Here is a 20,314-nt window from a genome sequence, read left to right on the forward strand (position 1 = left end):
GCTCCTCGAAGTTATGGTCCTCTGAGTAAGGAATCACTTGAAATAGAAATGGTATTCACACCACAGACCTGCTGAGTTGAATTCCTAGGGTTGAAGCCTCACGTAATTCATATGCTGCTCATCAGCTAGTTAACGATCCACCTGAGATGTGAGCCTTCTCTGGCTACATTGCCAGACTCTCCCACTCCATTTTTCTGCCCTCCACTTTTACAGAAGAATTGACATGTGAGGAAGTCAGGTGGGTGGTGGCCCGTAGTGACTTAGAGACAGGATTGGAATTAGCACCTGAACGTCCCTGATTTCCAAGCCCAGCCCTTTTTGCAATATCATTTAAAGTCTTAACTTTGCACTCTGGTTCTGATTGAAACCGCTGCTTTTATTGATCTGTACCCTTTTCTACCTCTAAATGTCTTCAATTATATAAGCTGTTAGTGAGCATTTGTGTCGTATTCTGTCAGCAAGGGTTGTCTGCAAACTGGCCTTTTTTCTGTGCTATAGGCATGTGCTGTGTTTCCAATCTCAGACCATAGGGAAAATTCTACCCAGAGGCAGAATCCTTAGAAAGTTAGGGTGCCAGGAAGCTGCCTAAAGCTCCACCCTGGCAGATAAGGGAAGCCAGACCAGTAAGACCAGGTCAGGGTTCAGAGAGTGTGGACTTTATTTAGAATTAAGGTCCTGGCAGGGTAGCTCTTTCCTGGTTTACTGTTCCTCACTCTGGGCAGAGATTCAAGAAGATTACTTTGCCCCAAACTGAAAACACCTAGGTCAGCCTATGTATAGTGTGCCCTTTATATCTGTCATGTGTTATACCTTTATATACATATATTTATGTACATATTATGTATCTACATGTCATGTATATATCTTGTCATACATATTCGTCTGCACGTGAGGTGTATATATGTATGTTTATACATTGTATGCACGTGTGCATGTAAAAAGGAAAATGAAGCCCAGTTAAAGACCAATTGGATCTGCATATGGGCATAGCTTTTTGTTTAGGAACACAGACCTTGCAGTCAGATCAACTTCATGCACATTTCATCTTTGCTTACTTAAGCTCCCTGCTCACTCATCTGAAAGTGGAGATGTGCTACCTGCCTCACCAGGCTTTTTATGGTTATTAAATAAGATAATGTATGTCAGATGTTTAGCACAGTACCTGGTAGGTAATAAGAACTTAATTATTATCACAGAACAGGGATATTCTCAGCCCTGTGCTCGTTCTCACATTTGTGGTGGGATGGGGATGAGGATGAAGAGACCAGCAGTCTTCCATTGGAAGGGGGTGGTGCCATGCAGCCAGTTGTCACTGCGTGAGACTCAAGACCCAGTAGTGCCAGAACTTCAGCCTTTTCAAGAAAAAACAGAAACCTGTATTTTTAAAGATGAAATTGCCTGATTTTTAAAGTTTTTAGCAATTAATTTTAAACATATATATATATATAGTTCAGTCATTAAGTCATGTTTGATTCTTTTTGACCCAGTGGACTGTAGCATGCCAGTCTCCCCTGTCTTCCACAGTTTTCTGGAATTTGCTCAGATTTATGTCCATTGAGTTGGTGATGCTCTCTAACCATCTCATTCATCCTCTTGTTGAGGGCTTCTCCTTTTGCCTTCACTATTTCCCAGTCATCAGGGTCTTTTCTAGTGAGTCGGCTCTTCGCATCAAGTGGCCAGAGTATTGAAGCTTCAGCATCAGTCCTTCCAATGAATATTCAGGGTTGATTTCCTTTAGTATTGATTGATTTGACTTCTTGCAGTCCAAAGAACTCTCAAGAGTCTTAATTGGAAAGCATCAATTCTTCGGTGCTCAGCCTTCTTTATGTACTAGCTCTCCCATCCATATATGACTGCTGGGAAAACCATAGCTTTGACTATATGGACCTTGGTCTGCGAAGTGACATCTCTGCTTTCTAATATGCTATTTTAGGTTTATCATAGTTTTCCTTCCAAGGAGCAAGTGTCTTTTAATTTCCTGGCTGTGTCACAGTCCCCAATGATTTTGGAGCCCAAGAAAAGAAAATCTGTCACTGCTTCCACTTTTTCCCCTTCTATTTGCCATGAAGTAATGGAACTGGATGCCGTGATCCTAAGTTTTTTTCAGTGTTGAATTTCAAGCCGGGTTTTTCACTCTCCCTTTCATCCTCATCAAGAGGTGTTTTAGTTCCTCGTCATTTTCTGCCATTGGAGTGGTATCATCTGCATATCTGAGGTTGTTGATACTTCTCCCGGCAACCTGGATTCCACCTTGTGAGTCATCCAGCCCGGTGACTTCACATGATGTTCTCTGAATGGAAGTTAAATAACCAAGGTGACCATATTCAGCCTTGTCGTACCCCTTTCCCAATTTTGAACCAGTCAGTTGTTCCATGTCTGGTTCTACCTGTTGCTTCTTGATCCTTGTACAGGTTTCTCAAGAGTTACAAAAGGTGGTCTAATACTCCCATCTCTCTAAGAATTTTCCAGTTTATTGGGATCCACACAGTCAAAGGCTTTAGCAGTCAATGAAGCAGAAGTAGATGCTTTTCTGGAACTCCCTTGCTTTCTCCATGGTCCAGCGAGTGTTGGCAGTTTGGTCTCTGGTTCCTACACCCCCTCAAAGCCCAAAGTGCACATCTGTAAGTTCTCAGTCCACATATTGGTGAAGCCTAGCTTGAAGGATTTTAAGCATAACCTTGCTAATATGCGAAGTGAGCACAATTGTATGATAGTTTAAACATTCTTTGCCATTGCCCTTCTTTGGGATTGAAATGAAAACACATTTTCCAGTCCTGTGGCCACTGCTGTGGTGGTGGTAGTTTGACTCTTGCAACCCAATGGACTGGAGCCCACCAGGCTCCTCAGTCCGTGATATTTCCCAGGCAAGAATACTGGAATGGGTTGCCATTTCCTTCTCCAGGGGATCTTTTCAACCCAGGGAGCGAGCTCATGTCTCTTGCATTGCAGGAGAATTCTTTACAGCTAAGTCATCAAAGAAGCCTAGTGGCTACTGCTGAATTTTCTAAATTTGTTGGCATATTGAGTGCAGCACTTCAACAGCATCATCATTTAGGATTTGAAATAGCTCAGCTGTAATTCTGTCACCTCCACCAGCTTTGTTCATAGTGATGCTTCCTAAGGCCCACTTGACTTTGCACTCCAGGATATCTGGCTCTAGGTGAGTGATCATACCATCATGGTTATCCAGGTCATTAAGATCTTTTTTTTCACTTCTCCTGTTTCCTCAGCTGTTTGTAAAAGTCTTCTCAGACAACCACTTTGCCTTCTTGCATTTCTTTTTCTTTGGGATGGTTTTGGTCACTGCCTACTGTACAGTGTTATGAACCTCCGTCCATAGTTCTTCAGGCACTCTGTCTACACGTCTAATCAGTCCCTCGAATACACACACACACACACACACACATCCATAGTTCTTCAGGCACTCTGTCTACACATCTAATCAGTCCCTCGAATACACACACACACACACACACATCCACACACAAATACCATAGGCCAGCAGAATGATTTGTGGGCTGGTCACTGCCCTTCAGCTTTGCTGTCTAGAAGATCACAGCCCTTTTCTTGCTTCATCACACACCCTCTAAGCTCGGATGAGGAGGCTGTTTCTCCTTATTTTTACAGAGCACCTGTCCTGTGTCTGGTGCTGGGGAGCATACTGGGAAGAACACCCTGTAATCTTTGCCCTCTGGCAGGGCTGACACACCAGATGCTCGGGAGCAGGGAGGAACATTTGTGTCAGAATTTGGGTTGCGTTGTAAAGAAAAGGATAAAGAAATGGAAGATTTCTGGGAACTGATAGGGAGTTTCTTTGAAGGTCTGTTAAATGAAAAAAAGTGTAAAAAGTGTAGGATACTACCTGTTGTGGAAACAAGACAGGAAAATAAGAATATTTATATGTGTTTGTTTAGTTTTTACAAGAAGAAACACAGAAAACCAAAAACAAATGGAAGTGGTTACCTGGGGAGGAGTGAGATGAAGGGACAAGGACACTTCTGAATGTACCTTTTAAATTGCATTTTGAGTTTTCAACCATGTAAATGTTTGACAGATTTAAAAAATAAGTAACCCTGAAAGAGCAAACCCTAAAGTTAAGTACAGATATAAACAGAAACCTAAGGACTTCCCCGTCAGTACAGTGGTTAAGACTCCACGCTTATCCTGCAGGGGATGCAGTTTGGAGCCCTGTTCAGGGAACTAACACCCCGCATGCTACACAGCACAGCAAAAAAAGAAAAAAGAACAAAACCTAAATGTATCTCAAATTGATAGCATAAAAAACTCATCCAAAGTGACTTTCACAAATAGTTCAGTCAGTTCAGTTCAGTTCAGTTCAGTCACTCAGTTGTGTCCGACTCTTTGTGACCCCATGAATCGCAGCACGCCAGGCCTCCCTGTCCATCACCAACTCCCAGAGTTCATTCAGACTCACGTCCATCGAGTCAGTGATGCCATCCAGCCATCTCATCCTCTGTCGTCCCCTTCTCCTCCTGCCCCCAATCCCTCCCAGCATCAGAGTCTTTTCCAATGAGTCAACTCTTTGCATGACGTGGCCAAAGTACTGGAGTTTCAGCTTCAGCATCATTCCCTCCAAAGAAATCCCAGGGCTGACCTCCTTCAGAATGGACTGGTTGGATCTCCTTGCAGTCCAAGGGACTCTCAAGAGTCTTCTCCAACACCACACTTCAAAAGCATCAATTCTTCGGCACTCAGCCTTCTTCACAGTCCAACTCTCACATCCATACGTGACCACTGGAAAAACCATAGCCTTGACTAGACGAACCTTTGTTGGCAAAGTCATGTCTCTGCTTTTGAATATGCTATCTAGGTTGGTCATAACTTTCCTTCCAAGGAGTAAGTGTCTTTTAATTTCATGGCTGCAGTCACCATCTGCAGTGATTTTGGAGCCCAGAAAAATAAAATCTGACACTGTTTTCCACTGTTTCCCCATCTATTTCCCATGAAGTGGTGGGACCGGATGCCATGATCTTCGTTTTCTGAATGTTGAGCTTTAAGCCAACTTTTTCACTTTCCACTTTGACTTTCATCAAGAGGCTTTTGAGTTCCTCTTCACTTTCTGCCGTAAGGGTGGTGTCATCTGTATATCTGAGGTTATTGATATTTGTCCTGGCAACCTTGATTCCAGCTTGTGTTTCTTCCAGTCCAGCGTTTCTCATGATGTACTCTGCATATGTTAAACAAGCAGGGTGACAATATACAGCCCTGACATACTCCTTTTCCTATTTGGAACCAGTCTGTTGTTCCATGTCCAGTTCTAACTGTTGCTTCCTGACCTGCATACAGGTTTCTCAAGAGGCAGGTCAGGTGGTCTGGTATTCCCATCTCTTTCAGAATTTTCCACAGTTGATTGTGATCCACACAAAGGCTTTGGCATAGTCAATAAAGCAGAAATAGATGTTTTTCTGGAACTCTCTTGCTTTTTTCCATGATCCAGCGGATGTTGGCAATTTGATCTCTGGTTCCTCTGCCTTTTCTAAAACCAGCTTGAACATCAGGAAGTTCATGGTTCATGTATTGCTGAAGCCTGGCTTGGAGAATTTTGAGCATTACTTTACTAGCGTGTGAGATGAGTACAATTGTGCGGTAGTTTGAGCATTCTTTGGCATTGCCTTTCTTTGGGATTGGAATGAAAACTGCCCTTTTCCAGTCCTGTGGCCACTGCTGAGTTTTCCAAATTTGCTGGCATATTGAGTGCAGCACTTTCACAGCATCATCTTTCAGGATTTGAAATGGCTCAGCTGGAATTCCATCACCTCCAGTAGCTTTGTTCGTAGTGATGCTTTCTAAGGCCTACTTGACTTCACATTCCAGGATGTCTGGCTCTAGGTGAGTGATCATATCATCATGATTATGTGGGTTGTGAAGATCTTTTTTGTACAGTTCTGTGTATTCTTGCCACCTCTTCTTAATATCTTCTGCTTCTGTTAGGTCCATACCATTTCTGTCGTTTATCGAGCCCATCTTTGCATGAAATGTCCCCTTGATATCTCTAATTTTCTTGAAGAGATCTCTAGTCTTTCCCATTCTGTTGTTTTCCTCTATTTCTTTGCATTGGTCGCTGAGGAAGGCTTTCTTATCTCTTCTTGCTATTCTTTGGAACTCTGCATTCAGATGCTTATATCTTTCCTTTTCTCCTTTACTTTTTGCTTCTCTTCTTTTCACAGCTATTTGTAAGGCCTCCCCAGACAGCCGTTTTGCTTTTTTGCATTTCTTTTCCATGGGGATGGTCTTGATTCCCTGTCTCCTGTACAATGTCACGAACCTCATTCCATAGTTCATCAGGCACTCTATCAGATCTAGTCCCTTAAATCTATTTCTCACTTCCACTGTATAATCATAAGGGATTTGATTTAGGTCATACCTGAATGGTCTAGTGGTTTTCCCTACTTCAATTTAAGTCTGAATTTGGCAATAAGGAGGTCATGGTCTGAGCCACAGTCAGCTCCTGGTCTTGTTTTTGCTGACTGTATAGAGCTTCTCCATTTTTGGCTGCAAAGAATATAATCAATCTGATTTCGGTGTTGACCATCTGGAAATGTCTATGTGTAGAGTCTTCTCTTGTGTTGTTGGAAGAGGGTGTTTGCTATGACCAGTGCATTTTCTTGGCAAAACTCTGTTAGTCTTTGCCCTGCTTCATTCCATATTCCAAGGCCAAACTTGCCTGTTACTCCAGGTGTTTTTTGACTTTCTACTTTTGCATTCCAGTCCCCTATAATGAAAAGGACATCTTTTTTGGGTGTTAGTTCTAAAAGGTCTTGTAGGTCCTAAGGAGAAAAAGAATTGCAAGGAAAGTCTAACCTCTACCTAGTTTGCTGTTACTGGGATAGTAACTCTGGAAACAATCTTTGATGTGTGAATGGAGTAGAGCAGATGATTATATTGTAATAAATACATTACTGTTGTTTGTGAACAAGGTTCTTACTGTGGGAAAAGAAAGATAAAATACGGAATTGGGGAAGATGAGAGAACCCTGTAATGTTGGAGTCAAACAAGATTTCCTTGTAAACTCATAATTTCTTAATATGTCCTGGCTCTGTCCATTGAACGGCTGGGAAGCAGTGGCAGCTTCGCAACAATGAGCACCTCGCACCCAGGCTTGTTTCTACACACATTTCCTACTAAGAGGAACCAGGGCTCCTTAAAAAAATGTTTGAGTCCAAGTCTGACATAGAGAACGTACAAGGTGAGCCTGGAGTGTTTTTGTTGTTGTTGTTTTTTGTGCCAGAAAATAAGGCAGATGGTGACACTTTAAAGGACACAGGAGCTGGCTTGTAGAAGCTCCCACCAGCCAAACTGAGACAACTTTAACATTTTTTAAAAAGCAGTAATGGATTATAATGTATTTGCATTGGAGGGAAAAAATTCGTGAGTTCATAGCCCTGTTTCAGAAAAGGGATAAAATGACTTTCTTTACAAGATTGCGGGCTAATAGATGTGGCCGGAACTACAGGCTTCACAGAGTGCCGTTCTGCAGCCACCAGTGCAGTAAGTGGCTCAGGCGGGGACCTTTTGGACTGTTGCCCGCCAGGCTCCTCTGTCCATGGTATTCTCCAGGCAAGATGCACTGGAGTGAGTTGCCATGCCCTCCTCCAGGGAACCTTCCCAACCCGAGAATCAAACCCGAGTCCCCTGTGTCCCCTGCGTTGGCAGGCAGGTTCTTTGCCCACTGAGGCATCAGTCAGTCCCCAGGGAGCATCAGTGGGTAATAAAGCTGTTGTGTGGGAAGCTGTTGGACAACAGGATGGTCGTACAGTCTCAGAATAGCACTCCATCCATTCCCAATAATTTAAGTGGGAAAATGTAGATTTACCAGTGAGAAATCTTAGGAGCACCAGCTTACCTAAGTCATCAAACCTATCCTCACCAGAAATGGGCGAGCTGTGTCACATCAGTTATCTAACACTCTTTTAAAATGTTGAATTTGAACCTAATCCTAAAGAGACAGACAAATCTATTGCAGGCCATTCAATAAAGCAACCGGCTGGAACTCTTCTGTATGTTGGTGTTAGAAGAGACCAAGAAAAGTAGGTTGGGGTGGGGGGAGGGGGTGATATTCTAGATTAAATGAATCTAAAAGCTATGAATAAATGCAGTTCTAAGATCTATGACTGGATCCTGTATTGAGGTAGTTGGAAACAACTGTATAGGAGATTAGTGAAAGAATTAGGGAAATTTGAATACAGGCTATATACGAGATAATATTATATCAAAGGTAAACTCACTGGGTGTGCTGTTGGCATTGTGGTTATATAGAATTTTAGGGGCCCAAGGGGGTATATGCTGACATAGTTAGGGGTAAAATGTCATGACATCTGCAACTCTCAAATGGGAAAAAGTGTATCATCATAAAAAGATAAAGCAAGTGTGACAAGTGTTAATTGGTGAATCTAGATGAAGGGTATGTAAGTATTCATCATGCTGCTCATTTAACTTTAATATATAGGTTTGAGATTCTTCCCAGAAAATATTGGGGTAAAACAAATGCGAGCTGCAGTGGCCAGGGAAGGCGTCACAGAATCAGGGTCATTTGACCAGAGCCTTGAAAAGGCAGAAGTGAAGAGAAGGGATGGAGGCCGTGATAAAGCAGAGGCGAGAATGAGTGCAGCGTCTTTTCAGATCCAATAGAGGCAGGACAAAGTGAGCAATAAGTGAATTTGAAAGGGTGCTTGGAGCCTCTTGATGAAAAGCCTTTAGTAGTAGGTGACACACATATCTGATCATACAGAGAGTAACAAGGGAAATCCTAGGTTCTTGATCTGCGGGGACCCAAAGAAATAGTGTTTGGGAAAGTTAGTCCATTGTGGTAGAATACTGGAGGCACTGGAGAGGGAAAACAAGAGCTGTTTTCTTTTTTATTTTAGTAATTTGAGGCAGTGGACGTATGGCTTAAAGTGACGGATAGCAATGATAATGGAAAGGAAGGAGCAATTCTGGGAAAACGTAAAAGGACTTAGCAGTCTCTGTAACTGACTGGATAAATATGGGGCTTAATGAGAAGTTGGATCAGAAGATCTGTCTCAGTGATGCCATTTAGAGGGCCACAGATTTGGGGGAACTTCTCTGCTTTCCTGGGCTTCCTATGTTCCCATCGGATTTAGGCTGATTGGAGTCTGATCTCTGCTGCCAAAGTTTAATGGGAATGTCATCAGGAAGAGGGGGAAACCTGCATGATAGTCTTGATCTGCTGATACAAGCATTTCTTCCTCCTCTGATTCTAATTCTTCCTTTAAGCTCTAAAAGGAGGAAAAAACCCTGTACCTGTTAAAATTATGTTGTAATCCCCCTTGTCCTCCGCTGTCTCCGCCCTATGCGGTGACTTTTTTTTTTTTTGAGAGGAACTTTCCATGGCTGCTGAAATGACCCTTGTCTTTGCCCCAGCAGTCCTGTACAGCCAGGTGCATAAACCTTGGCCTAGTGTGCCCTTAGTTATGTTGAACAGTTCACAACCCAGCCCAAATGCAAAACCAAACCAGGTTAGGTTACCAGACCGTTCCTTCTAAGCTTTAATGTGGGCATAGGAAACCAGTCTTTCACAGAGCCGAGCAGAACCAGGCAAGGAGGAAGCCCAAGCTGTCCTAGGATGGGATGGGTTTTCTTCTGAGGTAGTGAGCAGGGAGGAGTTCACGCCCATTCTGGGTAATCCAGTGGTGGGATGTGATGGATGTGGCCGAAGACACCAGACGAGCAGCTGGAAGAAAAGACCTTTAAAAGTTTATTCTGCGAATCCCTCGCTGCTGCAGGAAGTAGCTCTGCCCCTCAGCGTTTGCACTGAAGTTTCGTATATCTGCCTCATCCATTACCTGCAAGCGACTGCGTCTCACTCACTGTTGTACCCCTAGCGCCAGCGCAGTATCTAAAGCAGCACTGTCCAACAGAACTTGCTTCAGTGAAGGAACTGTTTTAATCTGCACTATTCTATAAGGTAGCCACCAGCTGAAGTACAACTGAGAAACTGAACTGTAAATTTTGTTTTAAATTTACATATCTGTGTGGCTAGTGGCTATTGTATTAAATAACAGAGGTTTGGATTCTAAGACTTTCCCTCCCCCATTTTATTGAGATCTAATTGACATACAGCACTACCTAATTTTAAGATGGACAGCATAAGGACTTGACACCCACGTATTGCAAAATAATTACCACAGGGATCTTCCCTGGTGGTCTAGTGGCTAAGACTCCATGCTGCAGATTCAGGGGGCCTGGGTTCAACCCAGGTCAGGAACTAGATCCCCATGCAGCAACTAAGACCACCCCTCCGCACAGCCACAATTAAATAAAACGATTACCACAGTAAGTTTAGCTATCATTCATAGATTCTAGGACATTTACTTAATGATAAGCTAAGTTGAATCTTTACCTTGGATGAGGAGGTGGAGGTCAGGGCAGGGCATGATAGACTAGAATAATTTGAAGACAGCCAGAAGTTGTAGCTTCTGGAAGTTTGCCTTCTTGTCTGGTTGACAGGTGTAGTAATGGGGAGTAGAGCAGAAGGAACATCGAGGAGGAAGGAGCAGTGTGTGCCACACATGACGTGGGGCGCAGGAGCCAGAAACCACGGCAAGTGAGAGAACAGGGAAGAGCGGGGACCAAACAGGACGGCGCACTTGCCATGCCAGGCGTGGGGAGTGCTGACCGACAAGACCCCCGTGACCTGATGGACCTTACCTCCCAGAGACAGACGAACAAGCGGTCGCATTGAGTGTTTACACTGCAGTTAGGATAGGCACTGGGAGCTGCGGTTACGGTGGAGGGGCTGGCTAACTAGCGCTTCCTGTTGGCTGCTGCATCTGTGACCTTTCTCCCAGGTGCAGTGGTGAAACTCTGAAAGGTTTCAATCAGCAACAAGGTGCAGGCAAATCTGCAGTTCAGTAAGCTGGATCTACTGTACTGTGGCCAGTGGTTTTTCTTGTGAACCAACCGTCTCCAGTGTCTTGTCTGGTTTATGTCTTGTTTTGTTTTCCTTTCTTCCTCTTTTCCTGCGTCACTCTCTCCTGGGCCCCACGCTTTTCTTCTTCCTTGATGTCCTTCTGTCTCTGATCCAAAGATCAGCCAGTAAAAAGCAGTCTCACCTGTCCAGGTAAGTGGGGTGCCAGGGTGAGGGGGGAGGAACCACCCCCTTTTATATGTAAAAGTTATGTACTTGTATTGTATGTATTAATTGAATAGTTAATACTTTCACATGACTTAGAGTTTAAACGGTAACAAATGAGAAGATAATCGAAAGGTTCCAACTCCATCCCTTTCCCCGGCAGTTTTCTCCCTCAGCGGCAGCCAGGGATATACGTTTCTTTTGTACCCTTCCAGAGAGATTTTGCATGTTTTGTATATATATGTAAACAAACATATAAGCAAATCATTTTCTTCTCTCTTACCATCTACATAATTCTGCATCATGTTTTTTCAATCAACAATGTTTCTTGGAGACCATTCCTTGTCTTATATAAAGAGACCCCTCATTCTTTTATAGACTGAAGGCTGTGTCATTATATTGATATCCTGCAGTTTATTTAACCAGTCACCCGCCGCGAACACTTAGATTCTTTGCAGTGTTTTGCCTCCGCACAAGGGCCTCTGTGAAGACCCTTTTACGTAGTCATTTGCTGGATATGGCTAGGAGACGCCCTCTGGAGGGGCAGCAACTATTGATTAGGAACTGGCAGCTCAGACACTTTTCTAAAAAGGAGAGGCATAGTAAAGATCTGAGCTTCTCCTGTTCCTGCAAGGCCCTGTTATTAGATCTGGTTTGGTGATCCCTGGTACTTTGAGATTTTAGGGCTGTAATAGTTTCTAAGCAGGATGCCCTAAGCTGGCTGTAGAAATGGGATTGGAATATACCATCAAACAGACCCGATTTCTGTTCTCCATGGTACACACAAAATAAATGGAATCTCAGAAGCTTGGGTGATGACCATTCTACTCCGCCTTTCTAGAAAAGGGTTCAAATTGCCAGTTATCCAACAGGTGAAGTTGCCAGTTACCCGGCTAAAGGCCTGGTCAGCCTCCTAGAGACACTTGTTTTGGAGAGGGATGAGGAGCCTAAGCTAGAGTGAGGGCGAGTGTCTCTGCTCCCGCCCCTTCTGTCCTCGGCTGTGCCCTGCAGGCCTGTGTGTGTTTTTGACCCTCCCATCCTTGGCTTGCAGTCTCCTCTTCCTCGCAAATCGTTGCCTAAACTAACTAGCTGTTTGTTTTTTCCTATCTTTTTCTCGCATTCATTTTCTCCGCCGCGTCCGTTCTGTTCCATCAGCCCCATTGCAGCCTGGTAAGACCCACCACGCGTGTGTCTGTGCACACCCTGTTCTTGCTATTGTCTCTTTGTCTCCTGACTCCAGGAAGGGCTATTTCCCTTGACGCCTTGCTGGGTATTAAAGAGATCATATCTGCTCTGCCCACCTAGCATTCCAGATAGGTGGTATTGCCCGTGGTGCAGACATGGCCAGTCTCCCACCAGATGGAGCGGGGTACAGAGTGAGAGGGTCAGTCTCTTGTTACCCAAGACTCAGGGCCCCTGTCGACAGAGCTTCCTTCTGCTACGAGGGTGGTGCCTCCCTGCTCAGTTCGTTGATGTGCTTTTCTTACTCTTTCTCCAGGTTAAGTAGCCTGTCTTTGGGAGATTCAGCACCTGAACGCAAGTCCCCTTCTCACCACCGCCAGCCCTCTGACACATCTGAGACAACAGGTAATCTTCTCAGGGCATCAACACATAGGCACAGAGGTGTTCACCCAGACAGACAGATCTGCATACCCTAGATACAAGACGACTTAGCCTTTATATTGAGCTCGTAATGTGCACGAGGCGTTGTGTTACGTGTTTTTACCGATTGTCTTATTCAGTCCTTTTATCAGTGGTAGAAAGTATCCCTCTTTTACAGATGAGGGAGCTGAGACACAGAGTGGTTAAAAAGTTTTCCAAGTGTGCAAACTTGTAAGAGACAAAACCAGGACCTGAAACCAGTGGGGTTGTAGCTGGAGCTCGTGCTGTCTCCGTTACAGGAAACAGTATCTAATACACGCCCCCAGTGTACAGGATCTCATACGTGCCCACAGGGATGGAGTCTGAGGGCAGTTACAGCCTGGCTTTCTTTTTCCCTACGTTCTGTGTGTGATTGTGGCAGAAGGGGTTTTCTCTAGTCGTTTATCCTTCCCTGCATTTTGGCACAGGCCAGCCCTCAGTTGCCCCCATGAGTTATCCATCTCTGCAGAGGCAACACGCACTGGTGACCCACCTTCTGTATTCACTGAACGTGATTTAATGGAAAACTTCCAGGGTCACTTAGGCTTCGGTCCCGGGGTTGCTTCTCTGAGATATTAGTCTTCAGCCTGGCGTTGGCCAGCCCCCTTTTTTGTCCAGTCCCACTCAAACAAGCCTAAAAAGAGAAACATGTACAAGAGAGACAAACACCTCCACACCTCAAGAAGGGAATTTCTTGTGTAGAATACAGAGTAGATGACAGGGTTTTGTCGATTGCTGAGAAAGGCTTGCATTGCAAGAGTGTGTTTGGACAGGCTGTCGAGGGAATCCGGAAAGGCTCTCTGGAGGAAGAACCACACTAGGGCTCTGCTTGTTTGGCCCTGGCTTGTGTGCCCTGACTTCCCAGTGACAGACCCAGCTGAAGCCCCTTCTCCTTCGCCCTCTTGCCAGGTCTGGTTCAGCGCTGCGTCATCATCCAGAGGGACCAGCATGGCTTCGGCTTCACAGTCAGCGGGGACCGCATCGTCCTGGTGCAGTCTGTGCGGCCTGGTGAGTGCTGTGTCTCCCTCGCCAGCAGTGGACAGTTCTTAGAAAGTCACCGTGGATGTGACAGTGCCATAGGACTTGGAGAACTTGCATGTGCTTTTACTAGAGGCCTGGGCGTCCTGTGGCATGCATGGTTCATTCTAGAATTGGTTCCCTGGGCACATCTGGGGATGCCTCCACAATACTAAGCATTTCTAGGGCTCACACTCTGCGCTTGATTTCCCTGTTGGAATTGTGAAAAAGGCAAAATAGCCTTCAGGTCATCAGGCAGGTGCCTGATTGCCCTCCAGGGGAGCTCCTTGTCCCAGGTTGGAAGATGCCATGGAGAAATCGAAGACCCACTTTCTTCTTCCCGCCTTCACATGACCTCGCTCCAAGCACAGATGGTTACTGTGCTGCAGCATTCACAGTTGAGGCAGGCTTTCTGTTCCAGATATCTGTGCAGATACAATTACACTAAGTAATAAATGACTGAAAGATGTATGTTGGACAGTACACAAGAAGAAGGGTTACTTGGAAGGTTGTGTTGAGCTAGTTTGTTCGAAGCATAGTATCTCCCTTCTTATTAGTTTGGGGAGCCTTCTTAGAAGAAAATCGGATTTCAGGAGTACTTTGAAAGATGGCCATAGAGAACACGTTGACGAGATGGGAGTTTGGTGGGAAGCGAGTAGCGAGTGGGAGGGCATTGTAAGCAAATCAGTTGTGTATGGAAAAGCTTCAGGTATTTCAGAGCCCTGTAATGTCCGGTGGTAGAATCACTGTTGTTAAGTGACCCAGATTGAAAACTAGGAGCAGGAAGGAGATGGGAGTGGCGAAGAATATGAGGCAAGTATCTCTAAAAAGAGTGAACCTCATTGTAGCAAATGGGATTGGTCCTGGCAGCATGGTACATCCCAAGCAGGAAAAAGAGTACAAGGAAAGGGGTAGGTAACTGGCCAGCATTTTCCTACTAAGTAGAGTGCAAAATGGAAAGGATATGTGCTTTACTTAACTTTGGAAGAAATATTTGGAATTTATTTATGTGGAAGGTGAAAAGAGAATTTCAAATTCATGACCAAAATGAGGTATGTGGGCCATACGAGGATATAAATAATTAGCACTCCTTATGTTTGGGAGTTAACTTTTATCAGGGGGAGGTTTGCTTTTCATATCCTAGGGTAGAATTCTGAAAAGAAACTTCTTCTTTGCTTCTGTATTCTCTCGAGGTTCCTGGACTCGGGTGAGAGAGCGAGTGGAACTGCCAGTAACTTGTACTTTGCCTCTGTGATCTCTTTGATACAGAATGTATGAGGATCCCCTCCAGTGAATTATGAGTTCAGGGCTCCTCCAATTTTTACCCGCCTCTTAGGCCTGAGCAGAGTCAGACTCAGAGAGGAAAGAACAAAAGGATGGCTTGCAGTGAAATATGAGTTTTGGAAAATATGTGTATGAATGTGTATTTTGGGCAGGAGAGAGGAAGAGACATCATTTGGATTGGCATCGAAATCACAAGAGTAACACCGCAGTTGTTATTATCTTTTCCAGATTGTAGGCTTCTCAGGTCACTGTTTCTCCAAGTGCAGTCTGTGCTCTGCTCCATTAGAATCACCTGGGCCCTTAGGACGATTGAATCCTCATTCCAGGGCCCAAGTCCCGAAGCACTGGACCACCCTCTGACGAGAGGCCAAGGAATGTGCTTTCTGACAAACTCTTCTGGTGATTCTCGTGCTTACTGAAGTCTATAACTTCTTCTCTAATTCCTTTACTCTGGAAAGTTTACATTTTTTTTAATCACTAAGTTATTAGTGTTTCATGCATTCAGGCAAAATCACTCTTCCCCTCCACCTTTAATTTCTAGATGACAGTGTAAAAGAGAGTTCTCAAGCTAGTACTTTTCCCACAAATAGCACACTTTAGATTGGGTAGTCTGGATCCCAATACTAAAAAGCCAAATTGGAATGTAGTCATCACTGTAATTTCTCTTTTTGGACTAGAAACATATAGATGTACTTTGCGGGAGTTTTGTTTTGATCAGACGAATGCAATTTACGGATTTAATGATCATCGGGGCAAATTTACAAAAATCATAGTTTTTATGCTTCTCATGAAGCATAAGTGTTTCCTGTGCTTTCTGAGTACTACTTAACTCATTTAAAACTACATTTTGCCCTCCATATCCGTGAGTTTCGAATCTGAGAATTCTACATCCATAGATTCAACCAACTGCAGCCCAGAATTTCCATCTGCAGTTAGTTCAATCAAATGTGAACCCGGAAGGTATTGTACTATGCCGTTTTAAGTAAGGCACTTGAGCACGTGCAGGAGGTCCTAGAATTAATCCCCAGTGGATACCCAGGGACGACTATACATGGTGGTCAGAACCGCTGCGGCTGCAGAACCATTTTTTTAACAGAAAATAAAGCAGTGATCATTATCTTCCTTAATGCTAGGAATACCCACAATGTCTTTTATGAACCTCTCAGGGCTTAAGGACCAGGATTTGAAAACTCTTGTTGCAATTCTTTTCTCATACCGTATATTCCTCTTAATAATTACTTCAACAGTTATTTAATACAGTAAACTCGTTCTTCCCACTGGATAATAGAAATAAACTCTTATTTGACCTTGGAACATATCCAGACACATTCACATAAAGCACACATTGCTCTCCCCGGAGTCCAGCCCTGCCTCTCTGCCAGTGTGGCCTGGCGCTCAGAGGAGAAGTCTGCTTCTGAGCCAGGTGGCGAAAAGAACAGGAGATGGGACCTCAGACAGTCCAGTCTAGCTCAAAGGTAGTTGTGGCCCTGGAGCAGAATAGGATACATACCCAGCATGTGAAATACTTAACACAGAGATGAGAAGAGATTTGAGGGGGAAGGTGATCTGGCAGGTTCATGAGTGGAGACTCAGTGACCTCTGGAAAGGTGGTGGGTCTTCAGTGACCTCTGGAAGGTGGTGGGTCTTCACTGACCAGGCCTTCTGCTTCCTCACAGGAGGTGCAGCCATGAAAGCCGGTGTGAAAGAAGGTGACCGGATCATCAAAGTGAGTGAAGTTCCCTCCCTGGGTGACAACCCCCCTCCCCCGCCGGCGGGGACGGGGAGTGCAGGGTCACTTATGGCCTTGGCCCCTCCTGTACACTTCCGTTTTCATAGCATCTGTCATCAGCCACTGACCAGGAGGGTGGCACAATGACAGAGAATACCATGACAGAGAATGGGGACTAAGATAGCTGGGTTCTGTATTCTAGGCCCTTCTTGACTGTGACTAAGATCTATAACAGGTTTTACTATACTAAAGAGCCCTGATAAATGGCTCCCTAAAGAAGTGGCTTTGACCTAAGAAAATGATCCCCTAGGCTTCCACTGCCATTACTCAGTCATGTCATTTGTCCCCCAACAGGTGAACGGCACCATGGTGACCAATAGCTCACACCTGGAGGTGGTGAAGCTCATCAAATGTGAGTTGGAAAGAGGTGGCAATGAAAGAAAGTCAGGGAGCAGATGCATGGGGGGCACAGGGGGAAGCAGGCCTGTTGACCCAGCAGGGTTCCTCTGTAGACGCGGGAGGTGGCTAAAGTCTTTAATCTTGGCCTGATCATCGTAGACTGCCACGGTTCCCTCCTGTCATTTCAGGTGGAGACGCTATTAATCTCTCATGCGACACGTTTATTTTTCTACCCATCTTTGCACTACCTTTTAGATCATGTTCTACTAAGACCAGGTCTCACTCAAATACCACTCACTCCCCTCTCCCAATCCTGGGAAACAAGGGACTGAGTGGGCAGCTCCCAAGTAGTTGTGGGTGGGGTTTTGGTTGAGGCCTCTGCCTGAGGAAAGGGAAGGAAGGGAGCCTTGTGCTGGTGTAGGATGGAAGGACAGGAGTTAGAGAACAGGTGGGGCATTAACCGTGAGGAGAACTTTACCTGCAGAACTATAAGCTTAATGGAAGGAGAGGGGAGAACTGCCTCCTTTGTGCCTGAGTGTCTGCTGTTGCAAACAGCACCACTTGAGCAGCCCTGTCTGTCTTCCTCCAGCTGGGGCCTATGTTGCTCTCACCCTCCTGGGCTCTTCGCCCTCGTCCGTTGGTGTCTCTGGGCCCCAGCAGGACCCAGCCCCAGCAGGAGCTCCCCGAGTCACCCCAGTGGTCCCCCCACCGCCACCTCCTCCACCTCTGCCACCTCCACAGCGCATCACAGGACCCAGACCTCTGCAGGTAATGGTCCCCCTGCTCCTCTCCTCATTCTGGTGTCCCTTTGAAAAGCTGCCCATTGGAATGGAACCAGGTTAAATCGAATGGCATGCCAGTAGGAAGAGACAAGAAAAAGAACTATATGAAGGCCATCAAAAAAGTGGAACAAAATGAGAACTACATTAAAAGGGCGTTTCGTGCTGTAGTGTCCTCTTCCATGTAAGTGCATATGCGGTTTATCAGGTAGCAGCGTGCAGTGTTTCCTGTGTGCGTGCAGGACTCTAAGGAGGCCCTTTGAGAGTGTTCCTCTCCATCAGGGTGAGGGTGCACACCTCCAGGCATGGTCAGAGGAGTCTGTAAAGACTGTTAACAGTCACTGTTGCAAAGATGTGGAATAAGTCAAGGAGTAAAGGAGAGGCTTCCTGGGGGAAAAGAAGGCCTGGAGGAATGAAATATGGAGCCCAGTCTATAGGGGAGAGAGTCAGGAAAGAGCAAGACTAGTAGGGGGAGAACCCAAGGACCAGGATAACCTGTGTGAGGAGTTAAAAAAGGACTAGAGGCAGAGAGTAATAGGGAACAGGATTTTCCGATTGGAAAGAAGACTGACCTGCAAGTCCTGGAAGACTTTAGAGAGCAATTTGATACCAGATGTGAAAAATAAGATTTTATGTTTACTGAGCTCCAGTGAGATAGTAAGTGTTATTCAAAACATTCTTACCACCCAAGCTGTCACGTCATAGCTTTCCTTGCCTGGGACTCACCTGGAGGAGGAGAATAAAGCTACTAATTGGGCCCCAACTCTCACCACTGTCATGTTTTCCACTCTTAGGATCCCGAATTTCAAAAACATGCCACCCAGATCCTTAGGAATATGCTGAGACAGGAGGAAAAGGAATTACAGGTAAGGTCACTGCTGAGGGTAGACTGGCCATTGCCTTCATGAGATAATACTTTATCAAAGCAATCTACCAAAGTGTACAACTTAATTTGCAGGCCATATGCTATCACAGGAAAACCTTAATGTCAAACCTCAGGACCTCTAAAGAATTGTCACAGGCCAGTGGAATTTGTTAAAGCAGAATTTGACTGATGCAGAGAGATTTCCAGGCATGGGCAATGATGTGCAGGGAGAACAAGAAGTTTAATTTGGCTGGAAGGAAACGACCAGATTCCAATAATAGCTGTGGCTTACAGCGAGCTCCTGGCCCCTCATTTCAATTCTATTGTGCCCACTGTATGTAAACCATTGCTTTAATTCCTAAAAGATTTGATACTTCTTGCCCTCAACATGTTTACAATCTCATGGGGAAAATTCGTATTACAGTAGGAAAGAGAGTGGGAGGGACAAGGAAGAGAGCAGATTATTATTATTAATTAATAATGGGAGATGTAAGGGAAACTTCACTGAGAAGATTGTATTTCAGCTGGGCCTTGAAGAGCAGGGCTTCAGTAAGCAAAAGAGATGGGGAAGAGAATGGACAGCATAGCTCCAAGGCACCAAGACATGAAAATACACTCATTTACTTAACAAACATTAAGTTCCTACTGTGTGCCTCGATACTGTGTGTGCCGCAGTGGAGCTGGGGACAGGTGCTAGGGACGAAGGTTACAGTGGTTATAAAGATAAGTGAGCTATGAACCTTTCCTTTAAGGAGTTTATAATCTAGTAGAATATCAATGGATGGATGAAGGAAGAGTTGCACTGCAGTATAATAAGTGCTGATACTAATGTCATAGAGTAATCAAGACGGTGTGGTACTGATATAAGGATAGGCCTGTAAATCAGTGAAATAGAATTCAGAGTCCAGAGATTAACCCAGACATCTGTGGTCAGTTGGTTTTTTAAAAAGTGTCAAGATAGTTCAGTGAAGAAAGAACAGTCTTTTCAACAGATGGTTCTGGGACAGCAGGATATCTGTGCAAAGAATGAGTTTGGATTCTTTCTTCACACAGTAAATAAATTTAAACACATTAATAAAATTTAAGTCAAAATGGATCAAAGACTTAAATATAAGAGTTAAAACTATTTTTAAGAACTATAAAACTCTTAGTGGAAAACATGGGTATTTATTCCTTGATAAACCGCTTGGACTAGATGGTGGTTTCCTCGCTGTGACACCAAAAGCATAAATAACCAAAAAAAAGAAAAGATAAATCAGACTTAATCAAAATTGAAAGCTTTTGTGCATCAAAGGACACTATCAAGAAACTTTAAAAAGACAACCACAGAATAGGAGGAAATATTTGCAGCTTATATAGGTCTCAGTTTATTTCAGTTCAGTTGCTCAGTCGTGTCCAACTCTTTGCGGCCCCATGGACTGCAGCACACCAGGCCTCCCTGTCCATCACCAAATCCTGGAGTTTACCCAAATTCACGTCCACTGAGT

General features: G+C 44.6%; 1 protein-coding gene across 10 annotated transcripts in view; it reads left to right on the plus strand.

The window, feature by feature from the left end:
- Positions 1 to 20,314, plus strand: part of ARHGEF11 (Rho guanine nucleotide exchange factor 11) — a 116,349-nt gene that overhangs the window by 56,045 nt on the left and 39,990 nt on the right. For 7 of the 10 annotated variants that reach the window (XM_070784438.1, XM_070784391.1, XM_070784417.1 and 4 more), the window contains exons 2-9: positions 11,069 to 11,101; positions 12,269 to 12,283; positions 12,612 to 12,700; positions 13,664 to 13,762; positions 16,732 to 16,781; positions 17,139 to 17,196; positions 17,773 to 17,951; positions 18,757 to 18,828. In XM_070784438.1, coding sequence (XP_070640539.1) covers positions 11,069 to 11,101; positions 12,269 to 12,283; positions 12,612 to 12,700; positions 13,664 to 13,762; positions 16,732 to 16,781; positions 17,139 to 17,196; positions 17,773 to 17,951; positions 18,757 to 18,828 — 595 coding nt within the window. The remainder of the gene's footprint in view (positions 1 to 11,068; positions 11,102 to 12,268; positions 12,284 to 12,611; positions 12,701 to 13,663; positions 13,763 to 16,731; positions 16,782 to 17,138; positions 17,197 to 17,772; positions 17,952 to 18,756; positions 18,829 to 20,314) is intronic. The other 3 variants (XM_070784409.1, XM_070784426.1, XM_019952801.2) reach the window with 3 other exon arrangements.

This window comes from Bos indicus, chromosome 3 (assembly GCF_029378745.1).
Source record: "Bos indicus isolate NIAB-ARS_2022 breed Sahiwal x Tharparkar chromosome 3, NIAB-ARS_B.indTharparkar_mat_pri_1.0, whole genome shotgun sequence".
NCBI classification, from domain to species: Eukaryota; Metazoa; Chordata; class Mammalia; order Artiodactyla; family Bovidae; genus Bos; species Bos indicus.